The sequence below is a fragment of the Hyposmocoma kahamanoa genome, unplaced genomic scaffold (assembly GCF_003589595.1).
Source record: "Hyposmocoma kahamanoa isolate Upper Pololo Valley unplaced genomic scaffold, ASM358959v1 232, whole genome shotgun sequence".
Lineage (NCBI taxonomy): Eukaryota > Metazoa > Arthropoda > Insecta > Lepidoptera > Cosmopterigidae > Hyposmocoma > Hyposmocoma kahamanoa.
In genome coordinates this window covers 8,185,228-8,200,536 of record NW_020653750.1, presented here as the reverse complement: position 1 = coordinate 8,200,536, position 15,309 = coordinate 8,185,228, and the positions used below count along the sequence as shown (strand labels likewise).

Genomic DNA, 15,309 nt, shown 5'->3' with positions numbered 1-15,309 from the left:
TCCGAGTTACACTTCTAATTGTAGTATATCAATATACATATATCTATATCAATGACGGTGATAGTACATCAATACTATCACCGTCAGTAAGGGCGCGTTTCCATTATGTCGTAAGGTTTTATTTATCGTTGGACGATTGTCACGTCTAGCCTGTTCCCATATCACGACTATATGTATATCGTGACTGTGTCGTGGACGTTTATTTTATCGTTGAGCCATTGTCGTGTCTAGCTGTTCCCACTAGATCGTGATGACAATTTATTTCAAGTTCACGGCAGTCGTCTTGGCGCTTGCACGACAGAATCGTTTGAATGTATGATTATCTGTCGTCAAATTTTTATCGTCGTAACGTTTTATATATCGAAGGACGACTGTCGTCCTAGCTTTTCCATTGTCACGACAGTTTGTCGTCGTAACGACAAAAAAGTCGTGAACGACAATTAATTTTGTTGTACTATATGTGAACAACTTCATTTAAAATACAAGTCACAACACTTTAAACTGCACGACTATCTGTCATCACGACATAATGGGAACGTGCGCTTACTCTTACTTGTCTATGCTAGGGGTTGGGTGCTGGGAGACCCATATCACAAACTCTGCTTAGTTTGGGCTCCACTCTCCAACAATACATTAAGCATATGTAATAATATGTATCTCTACTGTAATGATCCTTTGTATTTGTATTATGGAGATAAATAAAGAGATTTATTATTATTATTACTGTAACTGCTATGGACAGACGTGTCGCTTACCATCAGGAGCACAATTTGTTCGTACTGTAACTCATATTTTGTTAATCTCTAAAAAAACCGCCATAATGGGCGTATTTACTGCACCATTTTAATGATTATGTCCCTGAAGCAGTATTGCATAACTTAAATAATGCTTCAGGGACATTACAGTGCCAGTGTATCCACTTTTAAGTGGATGTACTGGCACTGTAGTTAGACCGACTTATTTTAAGATTCGCCTTAACTGAAAGGTAAGGTTAAAATGTGTTTCTTGTTGTTATTAGCTTCATCTGCTTACCAGAATTTGACCGAGGGTTTGATTTGTCATAATGTAGTATTGTTATTATTATCGTTAGCTGTATAATATTAATCTTTGAAAAACATTCTAACACAAGGAAAATATTCAAACTCTTTTGTTCCTCAATCCCTTATCTCTTTCCACAACAAATAATGTTTTGCCAAAAAATGTGGGGTTCGCTCAGCGCTCGTGATGTTTTAATCTCTTAATTACGTTGGAGCTGGATACGCGGGAATTTAACCAAAACAACCATGGACACTGAATGGCCACCCTGCCACCCCCTACATATGAATTATTCTGTCGTTGTTTCAGCTTGAACGCTTATTTTCATTTTATATGACTACCTATTACCTACTTTTCATCAGGTTATAGAATTTTTTGTAACGCAATATTTCGGCAGCTCATTTTATTCCCTTTTCGTGTTCCGTTCCAATTTATGTTTTATTTTCATATAAAGTAAAGGGACGAACAACTCGTGCGCCTGATGGTAAGCTACACGCCTGTCTATAACAGTTGCTGTGCCACACAGAGTATAAATCGCAAATATCTGAGGGGCACTGCCACTGCGCCTATTACCTTGAGACATAGGTTTATAAGTCCCATGTGCCTGTGATTTGACCAGCACCCTTACCCTTGCTCACATTATTGCTTGGCGGCAGAAATAGGTAAATTGCCTGAAGAGTACAAGCATTTGTTTGTTTTTTTCCAGTGGGAGTCAAGTATGCGTGCCGTTATGGAAGCCCATAGCCAAAAAGTTGCTCCACCTCATTTCGAGTTTATCGCACCCTGCCGGCGCCGCTGCCCCCGCTCTCGCCTCAGCTATGTATTACGATCCTTGCGTCTCGCGGAGTAACGGGCAGTAAAATTTCAATATCCGCCAAAATATGACATTTCATTTCAGTTCCTTACAGAAATGGTCTCTTAAATGGAATGGACTTATTTCTAATTATTTTGCAAAGTAAAAACATTTAAAGTTATAATTATTAATAGAAAGATCGAACACTTAGTAAAAAATCTTTCGATCCGGCCGGATTCGAACTGACGTCTCCTAGCAAATCGAGCCAGACGCTATGCCAACTAAGCTACGGAACGAACCAGCCGACCTTACGAATTTTTCTATATGCTTGTTGTCGGATCTTTGTATTTGGTTTTCAACGACTTTTTAGCTCTTTTTACACTTTTTCGTCTATGAGAAGTCTATGGAAGTATTAATTATAACAAACTAGAGGAGTAATTTCACAAAAAAAATAATTGAACATCACGGTGGAGAAACATTTTTGGCATTAAATAAAAATTTAATAACATTTAAAGTGTCAAATGGCGCATCCACACATGCCGCCGGGTTTCAGACCGCCTTGCCGCTGAAAGCAGGCCGCCGGCTTTACCGGCGGCCTGCAGATGCGGTTGCAATTTTCGCAGTAGTGTTGTTAAATTATGTTATATATGAATACGACTACACTACCACTCCGTATCGAACACAGAACAATATTACCCTAAAGGGTATCGAAGCCGCAAGCAAACTGCCGCCGGCAACCAAAAGCCGCGCGTGTCGCGGCTGAGATGCGGCAAATGCCGGCGGCACGGCCGCCGGCCATGCCGCCGGGCATGTGTGGATGCGCCAAAACGTTCGTATGTTCTCAAAATAAATCACGTGGCCTGTCTTGTTGGCTACGCTTTTAGACACATACACGCATTTGTGATGTAAATGACATAACAATGGCAAAAAACTGGCGCTATAGCAGGGATTAATTTTCTTGCAAATATGTTCCTCGCAGATATGCAGGGCGTACACAGCGAGCCCTCTCTTGGGGCAAGTACTGGCAAAAAGTAAGTTACATTGAAATAATTTTGACGATTTTGATTTGTGGCGCGGTTGGTATAATTCCATACTAATTACAAATTACAATGTAAAAAATTTTTTGACGTAAATAATCGATCGAGGAGCTTAGTAGTGCCATGGTGGGGTGTTCAATTGACGGTAAATATGTCAACAACATTAGTTATGCCGATGACATGGTGCTGCTGAGCCCCTCGATTAGTGCCCTTAGAAAATTGTTAAAAATGTGTGAGAGATATGCGGAGACTCATGGCCTCAAGTATAACGCAAACAAAAGTGTAATGCTAGTGTTCAAGGCAGGTGCTAAACGCTATCGTTCTGTGCCGCCAGTCACTCTCGGGGGCACTACACTTGAAACAGTGTCGGAATTTAAATACTTGGGGCACTGGGTCACCGAGTCGCTTAAAGGTGATATGGACTTAGAGAGGGAACGTAGGGCGCTGGTTGTTAGAAGTAATATGTTGATCCGTAGATTTGCAAGATGTACAGTAGAAGTGAAAGTCACCTTATTTAAAACCTACTGCCAATCATTTTATGCCTGCAATCTGTGGACGGCATTTACTCAAAAGGCATACAGCGCCCTACGTGTCCAATATAATAATGCATTCAGGATGCTGTTGGGACTGCCGCGCTACTGCAGCGCGTCAGCAATGTTCGCAGAAGCCTCTACGTATAGCTTCCAATCCATTTTAAGAAAGCGACAAGCCTCCCTAATGCAGCGGGTGCGCGCCAGCACCAACAGCCTTCTTACTACAGTAGCAAATAGAGTTGATAGTCCTTTCAATGAACGTCTCAACTTGTTGCATGTAGCGGGCTGTAAAATAAAAGTACTCGTAAATATGTACATAAGTAAATGTCATGTAATAAAGTAAACAATGTAAATTACTAACATAGTTTATAAGTCTGTTACTAATTATGTTTGGATTCGTGTCCGAAATAAATGCTTATTATTATTATTATTAAATAAGGCAACTCCACACTGCCCAATTTGCAATCTTGTGGAGTCCTATTAAGAATGCACATTACCTACTAAGCATGCACTTTATAATGACATTTTTATGAAGATCAATTCTAGTGCATACGATCTAACGATTTTTTGTATCGATTTATTTCAATGCGAGTTTTAAGGGAATCCATTCAATAGAAAGAGAAATCGAATCGTCTAGATTTATAATAAATATTTAGTTGTAAACAGTTTTTGACCTCGATTTGTGGCATTAATGGGTTTTAACCTGTATTAAGCACCGGGATAAACCCTGTCACTGCTAGGGCAGTGTTTTAAAAATTTTGGCAGAAACCGTGGAAAATTATTAATGTTGTTTTGTAATATTTCATTATCGTGACTCTTAACTGTATTGTGGAATCTTGCAGTGGCAGTAAGAAATTACTCGCACGATGAAATTATTGAAAGCAATAAGTTAAACATTTTTTGTAATGTACATAACATTTACGTCGATACTAACACATAATATGCATATTACATTAACTTCTCGTTTCTTATTTTGATGCACCGCAACGCGCTACTCTCGAAGGTGGTATATAACCGAAAATCATGCTTTTGGGCAAATTTCTCACTGAGGCACGACCTATTTGGCTTGCAACATACACAATTAATCATTAGGTTAGTATTTTCTTTTTATGTTTTTTTAGTTTAATTTCATGTTCATTGTTTTTATTTTATATATTTAATTTTGATTTCTATGCACTTCTCCTTTAATCCATTACTTTACTTTACTAAAATACTGTATTATATTGTTGCATGTATAATGCCAGACAATAAACATTTTACCTATCTACCTATCTTTCTATCATTTCTATCCTATAATTAGGATATAACTCTATATAAGAAAAATTACTCAAATATCCATAAAATTAAACTATATTTTCATAGCAACAAGATTAATCAAAATTGGTATATTTTAGGAACACGAGCCAAGGAAGTCACATAACAGCAATGACTAGGGCATTGCAACGCGGCAGTAACTTATGGGAGGGACGTGTGCGCAAAATCACGGAATGTCTGTTAATGTTAGTTTGGAAAAATTGGTGGAATGTAAGTCAAGTCTCAGAAGGCTAAATTTTGTATTTAATTGTCTTTTTTTTTATTACATCAAGTGAAGGGATGAACAAATAGTGCGCCTGATGGTAAGCTACACGCCTGTCCATAACGGTTACAGTGTCACTCAGAGCTTTAAATTGCAAAGATCTGAGGGGCACTACCACTGCGCCCGTTCACCCTGAGACATAAGTTGACAAGTTCCATCTGCCTGTAATTTCACCAGCATCCTTACCCTTCAAAACCGGAACACAGTAATGCTGACATTACTGCTTAGCGGCAGAAATAGGTAAGGTCACACCTCAAATGTTAAATATAAAAAATCACTTTTAGTTTTACTTCAAAGCTCAAAAATCAGTCAACCTGGAAACACGAACCCGTCTCAGATATCCTCGTACATAAGATAGAAATCTTATAGAATTATCTTGTTAAAGCCCTACAAAGATCTTTAATAGTTAATTTTCATGATTTCCTGGATATTCACTAAATGATTATTACTAATTACGGGTTTGAAAACCCCAACAAGACTTTTTATTATTTACCCGATATTTCGTATAGGGTTGACTGGCCAGTGGTAGATGACAGCGTTTCGACATCTACCTGTGAGGTTTGTCGAAAAAAGAGACTACATTGGTAACAAGAAGTCGAGATGAGAATAGTTGTCGAAAGCAAAAGACCCAAAACTGACATCAGCCTTCGTCCAGTCAGCCTATGACTATAGGACGTGTAACTGTTCCTATATATCGTTATAACTAACAAGCAAGGTTGTAGTGAGAAATCCTATCACCCTTTACGTTCCTAGAGTTAGGACAAATTATAGGCAAAATGCATTTTTAAATAGCGTCTCGTTCATTTAACTCCTTAGTTAAAAAATATGGAGAGGGAGACTTGTTCAACACCAGTACAAGTAAACTAAAACGTTTACTCAGTGATATGTTTTTCTCTTATACGTAGCTACTATAACTGTTTAACGTATTCAATTTCGTTATTTATATTTATTATGTTTGTTTTTTTTTAGTCGGTAACTTTATAGTTTGTTTCTACCACTGCAAATAAGGATCTGTGGAAACTTTTAATTAGTCCTCAGCATACATGCACTGGCCTGTCAGGCGTGTATTAGGTATAGTGATTATTCTATTCTAGTTACCTAGCTGCTGTAAGTTTTCCAAAAATAATGAAAATAAACAAATAAAATAAAAATAAAATAATAAGAAGTCATATCCCGCAAGAAACACGTAGCTAGTGATAATCATTATCATCGTGAGCCCATTGAATTCCACTGCTAGGCATAAGCTTATTCCACGGCTTACCATAAAGTTAAGGAGTCACCACACTTATCGACACGGAATCGCATTAAGCCGGTCAGAAAAATCTTTATATCACTTAGTGCGCGCCCACATTGCCAGCCTAGTGCGGATGCGACGATGGGCGCGAAGTATCAAACATATGAAACCGCCATTTACGTCCATAGTGTAGTGACTAAGGCGGGCCCGAGCGAGATAGCGCGCGTATTTTTCAAATGTTCCTCCGCGTTATGGCCGTACTACGAGCCTAGTCAGAAAGCGATCTAATGCGAGGTTAGCGGGGTTATCAAACCAGTTTCGTTTTGTCACTCGCATAGCGCAAAGTTCCGAAAGTTTGTATCTTGTCTGGTGATATTTTATTCAAGATGTAGTCAAATGTTGACACGGGCATTCGAGTATACTCAAAGAATTTTGTAGGTTACAATTTGAATCCTTCATACAAATTTTAAAATTAACCATTCATTTCTCTGTTTTTATTTGTTTCGTGCACACCATCTCTTGCCTTCAACACCTCCCATCTCAGGATCGGACTATCTAGTAAAAATACCAAATCCTCGTCCATGATTGGTAACATACGTCTTAGTAGCGCTACAACAGCTCGCTCGTTACTGCGGCCACCCACCGTCACGCCCGCCACAGGCCCTGGTTACCGCGCATTCACTGTGGACGCACACTGAGATATAAACATTTTTCTTAATTATTACTTAACAAGACCGAAAATGACGTTATGCGTTTCCCGTCGGCGATCCAAGCGGAAACGAAACACGCAACGTCTTTTTCGTTCTTATTGCATGGACTTAAATGTTTTCCTGACCAACTCAAAGAAATTCCGTGTGAATAAATGTGGTGAGTCCCTAACGAAATCAGTTGCTTCCATGCATTGACAGAAGTTCACTAGTGTTAAATTCATTTCTACATTACAATTTTAATCGATATTAATTAAATTTTTTATTTATCAGATATTGGTGCTCGCAACTATTATATTCAAGTATGTCCTTAATTTTCTCGGAATCTTCAGAATGCCCTTCTCATATAAGCAAATCATATACCCATGCCAAATATTTTGTGAAGCCATCTATTTTATCGATGTAGTCATACACATATTACACAACTATTGGTCCATAGTGCGTTTGCACATCCGCATCTTTAGAAGAAGTTTATATACACTTCTGTATGATATAATAAGTCTGCTTCCAATCATTCTAGCATGTCAGTTTATCAGTGAGTATAAACATTTTTATTCCATGATTTGTGGCCCTGTTTTGATATACATATATTTGAAGAGACCGGTATATATCAGTTAAAATCTATTTTTTCAGGTAAATTCTATTATACTGGAATAACGTGCCAAATGTTAACCTTAATTGGGAGATGTTTAGTAGTCGGTCGTATTTACAGAGTCATTATGTATTTCAGAGACCTAAATGGAGAGGTAAAAGTCAATATAAGAAAAGACTACGGATGCTACTTCACTATTCTCATCATTACGTTCTTTATAAAGTAGTCTATAAGTAGGGCTAGCATGCGACTTGCACGAGAGCGACATAAAGCGCGAGATCTCTATGCGAGAACAGCAGTATCTCGCGTTTTATGTCGCTCTCGCGCAAGTCGCAGTGTGTCGTACTTGCTCTACAGTTCTAGTTCCTTATTGTTAGTAGTAGTTACTTTTGTTTCCGTAATTTCAATACATTGTATTTTACTTTAAAAGTAGGCAAAGAAAGACCTTTCTGTGTACGATAGGTATATTAATTGGTAATATTATAGATGCAAAAGTCTCGAAGGCTATTATTTTTACTGGAGCACACCTTATTGGTGATACTAGTGTTACATGCTTCAACGTGTCTGTGGAACGCATTGAACCAACCCGAAAGCCCTGCAAAGCCCTGGTATAATCTCGGATTCCCCACCCGCGTACGTAGAGCAAGACTTACATTTCAAAAGTAAGAACATTTTCTTTATTATAAAATATTGTCAAAAATTGTTTGTAACCCAATATGTAACCCACTATTTGATAAAATTTGAAATGAATATTTTTTCAGTTATTTGGAATGTTGGTATTACTCCGCCGGACGGTTTTTTAATGTCATCTTTGGCGATTCCTTTCCTTGTGTAAGTATCTTATTGACATCGTTATTATCATTGGTCTGAAGAGCGTTAGATTGTGAGGCCTAATTTGTATTGTTGAAATATTTTTAATTTTCTGAATTTTGCACAATTCTCTATTGTACATGTTTACTTCGCTTAAAAAGGTTTTTCGTTTGCTCTGATTTAAAACTGTCTTACGTTCGTCCATAATCACCAAAAAATAAAAATTCATTAAATGTAAAAAATTTTACTTTCAGAATTCATTAGAGAAATGGTTAACATCCTTTCTGATGTTGTTTGGATTTGTACTAATGCGGTATCAGTTTGTGGGCATGATTGCCTGGGATATGATTGTCCATCTCACTCGCTGGTCGCAATTTGTTGATCGGGTGAATAATATGATTTGCATTATCACAACATTATTGCCATCTTTAATTAAAGCACTCATGAGTGTAGACCCCGTATTTATCTTCATTACGCTTTCTAGAATTATTAGTACCGCCGCATTATCTTACTTTTCAGCTCATGTTACTGCTTCTCTTGGATAGTGATACAAGTGGCTGCTTTATACTGCTTACCGAGTTTAACTGGTGCTCTTCTTTTAATTTATGTATTTAATGTTGTATTTACAATTTTATGATCGCCTTCAATATACAATCTGTCCGGGGGTGTAGTAATAAAATTTTAAGGGCATCTGCTATTATCAATTATATTGCCAAAAACATCTCTGGTGTTTTTGGAAACCTGTAAAATTAAAAAATACATTTTTTTTTATTTACTTGTTTCTCATTTGCTCAAAATGTATGTTATTTTAGGTAGTGTATTTTCTTCCCTTTCATTTCACTTAAAAAGTACCCTATGTTCTCACATCATCAGAAAGATTCACGGACGTGAACTCTTCTTGTTGATGTTTAAGAAAAAAAATAGCTTTATTTTGGGGAACGGGTTGAGGAACCGATCCTCATATTTTTTGCAGAAAAAATTACCATAATTAAACGCCCTTAAAATTGTATTATTCTACACCCCTGAACAGATTGCATGTATGTAATATATTCATTCTTAAATCCTTGCTTGTTATTAACACAGTATCATCACATGACAAAATATTTGAAGTCGTGCGGTGCGCCACCGTGTCTCATAGAACAAGCGAAGAATTACAAATTACAGCTTTGGCAAATGAAGAAGGGAGTGTTGACATCGGATCACCTTCAGCAACTACCACATCCATTGCAGATGGAGTTGATATTTGATATAAACGTTGGTCATTTCCACCGATCCATACTTTTGGGAGACACGGGTATGAATATCAAATAATTAGTCTATTAAGATAATGTTAGAAACTTATGTTATATCGAGTTCTTAGGTTTTCGCGATTGTTACACATGGGAAATGAAACTATTTTTCCGGATTTAAATCGCGCATATTTGTTTTTTCAAACAAACTAACGTTTCGGGCCCTGGTCCCATGGTCACGATAGTCAATTTTTTTAAATTTATTTATTTGTGTTCAGTTTACAAAGACACATAAATACAAACCTTATAGACTAACATACGTAATAATACAATAAAATACTCATATAATATATACCTTAAAAAATAACACACATACAATATAATAAAACACTATTTCTAACTAATCTACACAAATTGCACTTGTCGGCGACGTGGGGCGCGATCTGATGTCAGGTAACCGGCCGCGGAATCGCCGATATATGACACCCTTCGGCCAAAACTCTTCCTTCATGAAGGTCGATAGATATTCGGTCGGCACTCTTACCACAAACGAATTTAAATTTACGTTGTGGCGGGACTCCAACCGCTCGACCCTCAGGGTGTATTTGGCTTTATGTCTGATGTACTCCACTATCTCCGTAGACTTCGTGGAGTAATGCAGTCGTGACAGGTATAGCAGCGTCGTCGGTATGGTCGGACGCAGCAGGAAGTTCGGTCCTGTCGGTGCTGTGCTACACTGGTTACGGCTGGTGGCTGCCTTCTCCTCTTCACCACCTTTGTGAAGCCGTCCTCAACACACCGGTCCGACCTGCCTCTGTGGTTGTTTTTGCTCTTAGCCGATTGCCGCCGCTCGAGTTTCGATGTGGCGGGTCGACTGACACACGCGGCTACAGTGGCGTATGCACGTGCACTGGCTGTCATGCACACGCGTGACGTTTCCGCCATGATAGAGGTGCGGGCAGCAGGGTGCGGCGGCAATCAGCAGCAATCGGTGACGCAACCATTTGTGCCGACTCGACACTGCTGATGGATACATTTTGCGCCCCATGTCGCGTGTTTATATTAGAGGCTTCTGGTGACCTACTTACCGTAGCAGCGTTGCTTAATAACGCAACTTGGGCACGCATCTCATTTATGGTGTTATCTGAAGCCTCCAATTTAAACTGCAACTCGGCCATGGAAGTAATATCAGGGAAGGAATATCCTTCAGCAGCCTGGTGACATCGACGTGATCAAACGTGACTGGAGGCAGTTTGTGCAGCTCCTTTGCTACGAATGTAGGCATATCGTCCGGGTCAGTTTCCTTCAGGAGTGTGATAATATCCTGGAGACTCTTCACGCCTCCATCCTTCCGGCGAGATGGCATCTTCTCAGCTTTGCCGAGGCTCTGGAACCGCAGCATCTTGACACTGCAAATCTCATCCTCGTCAAAGTTCGATTTGCAGATCTGCACAATGCTGACTTCGTCCATGTTATCAATGGCGTGTTGGTAAACGCCAAAAGTCAAGAAAAAAAATAGTTACATTTCCTAAATTTATTTTATATTTGTAATAGCCTAAAAAGTACAATTGATGTAGATACGGTAAATACGTTCCACATATAAGTTTTTCTTAAGACGAAATATCAATCATACACTTTAGTTCGTTCAAATTACCTTAAACCTATGACTACTTTTCTGAATTTTGCTAGGAGAACCGTTCATGCGTCAATTAGCGCTAGTGATGCGCCATGAATTGTACTTGGCTGGGCAGCAGATATGGAATCAGGGCGTGGTTAAGAGCGGCCTCATCGTAATCAAGCAAGGCGTCGTTGAGTTGCTCTCGGATGAGGACGATGAGAGTCCTATAATCGCATTTAAGGAAGGAACAGTTGGTACCGTTATTCTTTAACGAGTTTGATTGAAGAGTCCGTATGTACTTATTCTCTATTTATATTTGCATAGGTATTGGGAGAGTTAAGTTTATTCCACTCGATACCAGCAAAAGTTAGCGTGCGAGCAGCCACTTACGTAGAAGTGCAGGTTAGTGAACTTTAACAATCAATAGAATGTTACCAAGTATTAACGTCTTAAAACAAATTTTTAATGCTTTCTGCTTGATGAACCTTATTCACCAATTACCTTAATTATTTCAGGTGTTACGTAGAACAGATTTCATGAGAGTGGTATTAGAAAATCCCTTGGTTCTGCACGACGTTCGCAACAAAATAGAAAAAAGGGTTAAAAACTCACGTGCAAGACAGGTACTCCTCGAGTTTATTTAAATTCGAAACATTTAGATATAGAGAATAACATAATATCTAAATTTTGAGTGTCGAAAACATAACATAATTGCTTTGGTAATCGACAGTCGTCTTTCTTCTTATTTAATAGCGCTCTAACACTGTTCATTGCCCTAACTATATTTTCTGGATACAACGTGACGTTAACTGTATCCCTTATCCAATTTAAATAGCTTACTCTTGGTCTTCCTTTGCCTCTCTTTCCTTCGATTTCTTAGAAGCATCATAGAATCTTCCCTTCCAGGAAATCTGTCTTGACGTATCAGACGGCCAAACATATTTCCCCTTCAGTTCTGTATTGCCTTTAATCAATGATACCCGGTAGAAATAGTAAATAACATACAACCACTAATGATGACAGTTATCTAATCTGTAATGTAATTTTTCAGGAAAGGATTTCAGAATACGACAGTAATGATTCTAGATTGATTCGAACTCGATATCGTCCCATGAAAGTGTTCCAGGACCACTTGGCTGGCGTGAAAGATGAGGATCCCACATTTGTTGATGACTCACACTTGTATTACAGAGGTAACAACAAATAGAATTGTATTGAAACATGAATTATACACATATAATATATATGTTACTTACCAATTTATATATTTATTAATTCTAAGTTTTAAGCACTGTTAGATGATTGTTGCAGCCGTTGTTATATTTTGCAATTTACTTCTAGATAAAAACAACCAGAGGCTACCGAAATTTACTGATGAATATTTAGAGCTGTATAAATTGTGCAATAACGTGACGACTGTCGATTCACCCCGTATTGTTCTCAACTCCAACTTCCCCTGGATTCTCGAGGCTGATACAGATTTAGTAAGTTTTTTAACTGCATATTAACATCCGTGTAAAAATCTAATAAACTTTTATTTATGATTATGAGTGTATCAAAGTACTTGAATGAAAATGTGGCACAAATTAATAAAATTGGATAACTCTAACTTGTAAAAGCCAACGTGTAGTGTTATTATGACTCTGATTCAAAAATAATAACTTAGAATTAAAAATCTTTGATACATGTCCACTGAAAAAAGAGCGACTGAAAATCAGCGTCTGTCTCGCCCGAGATGGAAATTTCGCTGAGTCGTGTCTTTGCTATTTTGCCCCATAAGGTACATACTTTCTCTTCGTCTTAATCGCTTCCTCACTGTTAAGGATAGTAACTCCACCTTATCCTGCCATGAGTTATTTAAGTAAAGGTATTTTTTTTATTTGTTTCCAATAATAAAATTATCGACATTTATTCTTTTTCCAAAACTTTGCAAGTGCTTTTTATAAGTTTGTTAGATAATTAATAAGATGATGGATTTCAGGTTCATGCGTTTGACGTGGTTCACTTCTTCATGGTCCTGTATGTTTGCATTACGTCGCCTCTCCGTGCGATCGGATTTTCGACCTCGGAAACGCAGAAGGTTATTGACATCATCATTATGGCTGGCTTGTTGTTAAACATCTACAGGCAGCTGACCACTTGTATTGTCAAAAAGGTAAATTTTGCCAGTCTCCTGAGCACGATGCCTATAATCAAATAAGCACGGCACTATTATTTTAGCCCATCGCGTTAAAGGTAATTTTTTTTTGTTCTTGTATGGTGAGTATATTTAGGTATTGTTTTTTTTATTTCATTTATAGTTTAAATTTACAATCTTAATACAAGGCAAACTAGACTAAAATTGATAAGAAGGGGTAAAAGACAATACCTATTACTGAAAGCCTATTACTGAATACCTATTAATTAATATAATAATATTAATATGATTATGAATAGAAAAATCGAACACAAAAAAATTGTATTTTATATCATGTTCATAATCATAACAAAACTAGAAGGTAGAGTTATTTCACACAAAATCTCAATAAATACATTTGATCGAATAGTGACATCTGCGTCGGTGGTGACAACATCATGTGCCATGTATGACAAGATTATTCAAAAATCTCTCACTAGATATCACTGGCGGAGACGAAGTACAAAGATCTATAACAAAAACACAGGAGAATTTCGGCGACTTGGTAATTGGACTTGTGGCTCAGATGGTTAGAGCACTGCTACGGTGCAGCATGGACGTGGGTTCAAGTTCCACCGGTTCAACGAAAATTTTTCTCTGTGTTCGATATCTTTGTAGGCATAATCATAACAAAACTAGTGGAGTTATTTCACAAAAAATTAACTTACTAATATTTTCAAAGAGAGATAGTTAGGCAATAAATCTAAAGCAATATAAAAAATGTATTAAAGGTTTATTTTTGTAGAATATGAGGAAGGTAACCGTGAAAGAGATAGCAGAAGAAAAAATGTCTTCGCTTGGGTTTTACATGGACATAATATCTGTTTTCCCCATGTACATTTTCATTGAAACCTTGTTTCCTGACCGTGACTCGATGTGGGTGGAGGCCTCAGAACTGTTTCCCGTACTGCAAATTTGGCACTTATGGGATTATTGTTCCAAATGGCAAAGGAATTTTGATAGTAACACTAAGGTAAATTATAATGAATCTAATTGTTAAGCATGATAATATAACGTTTTGACCAATTAGGCTGCTTTTGCGTTTATACCATTTGTCTGTATCAAGTCATTTATCTATTAACGATTCTCCTCTGTTTTTCCAGCTTCTTATAGTACTTAGATTCGCTATTATGCAATCTATATTCTGTTATTGGTCTGGAGCCTTTTTATACATGTATTCATGTCCTAAAAGACAATGTCATAAAGTAAGCATTATTATTGTGTTAATACTTTGAAGAAGATACTTTAGTGCAACAACTCAAATTATTATTGGTGTGAGAATTATTTTTGTCAACGTTAACATAAAAGGTTCTAAACGTTTACTCTAAATTCCTTCTTGTGCACGGCGCACAATTTTGTAGCATTTGGATTCCTAATATTGATTCTATAATTAGTACTCTCGGTATAATAATGACGCATGTAACAAGTAAAAAGTGTTTTTCAATAGTTCCAAAGAGCTCTACGTCAACTAAATTTTTTGGTCATTTGTTGTTTTTAATGTAAACCGGCTTATTTTATTTACTAACGTTATGCTCCTCGAATTGCGTAAAAAAATTAAGGAACGAAAAACAAAATTCGGAAACAAATTCAAAAATACTAATTTTGTGAAAAATAAAAAAGAAACAAAATTAAAACAGAGATGACCAAAAAATTAAGTTGGCATAGTGCTTATCAACTGCCTCCGTGGCCGATTGGTTACGACGCAGAGGTTTTGGGTTCGATTCCCAGGCCAGGTAAAATATGTATATGGCCTACATTTATTTCTATCGTGAGTTTGGGTGTAATTTGTGGTTATCTATGTGTGTATCCGTCACCCGACACAGGGTTTCCCTGAAATTACACATGAAAGTCTTATGTGTGTCATAACGAGGGTGACGTATTCATTGGAACAAAACCCTCTTTAAACAATAAAGATTTTAAAAATTAAAGTCACTGAAATAATACGAATTATACGAAACAAATTCTGTAT

At 37.4% G+C, this 15,309-nt stretch overlaps 1 protein-coding gene across 1 annotated transcript in view; it reads left to right on the top strand.

Moving 5' to 3' along the window:
• The first annotated feature begins 2,802 nt into the window (after positions 1-2,802).
• Positions 2,803-15,309, top strand: part of LOC113228654 — a 52,249-nt gene continuing 39,742 nt past the window's right edge. The window contains exons 1-16 of the mRNA XM_026462010.1: positions 2,803-2,859; positions 4,793-4,922; positions 7,189-7,450; positions 7,549-7,661; positions 7,994-8,169; positions 8,269-8,338; positions 8,572-8,703; positions 9,401-9,611; positions 11,236-11,414; positions 11,489-11,566; positions 11,680-11,787; positions 12,216-12,357; positions 12,506-12,648; positions 13,146-13,319; positions 14,086-14,313; positions 14,444-14,545. Coding sequence (XP_026317795.1) covers positions 2,810-2,859; positions 4,793-4,922; positions 7,189-7,450; positions 7,549-7,661; positions 7,994-8,169; positions 8,269-8,338; positions 8,572-8,703; positions 9,401-9,611; positions 11,236-11,414; positions 11,489-11,566; positions 11,680-11,787; positions 12,216-12,357; positions 12,506-12,648; positions 13,146-13,319; positions 14,086-14,313; positions 14,444-14,545 — 2,298 coding nt within the window. The 5' untranslated portion in view covers positions 2,803-2,809. The remainder of the gene's footprint in view (positions 2,860-4,792; positions 4,923-7,188; positions 7,451-7,548; positions 7,662-7,993; positions 8,170-8,268; positions 8,339-8,571; positions 8,704-9,400; positions 9,612-11,235; positions 11,415-11,488; positions 11,567-11,679; positions 11,788-12,215; positions 12,358-12,505; positions 12,649-13,145; positions 13,320-14,085; positions 14,314-14,443; positions 14,546-15,309) is intronic.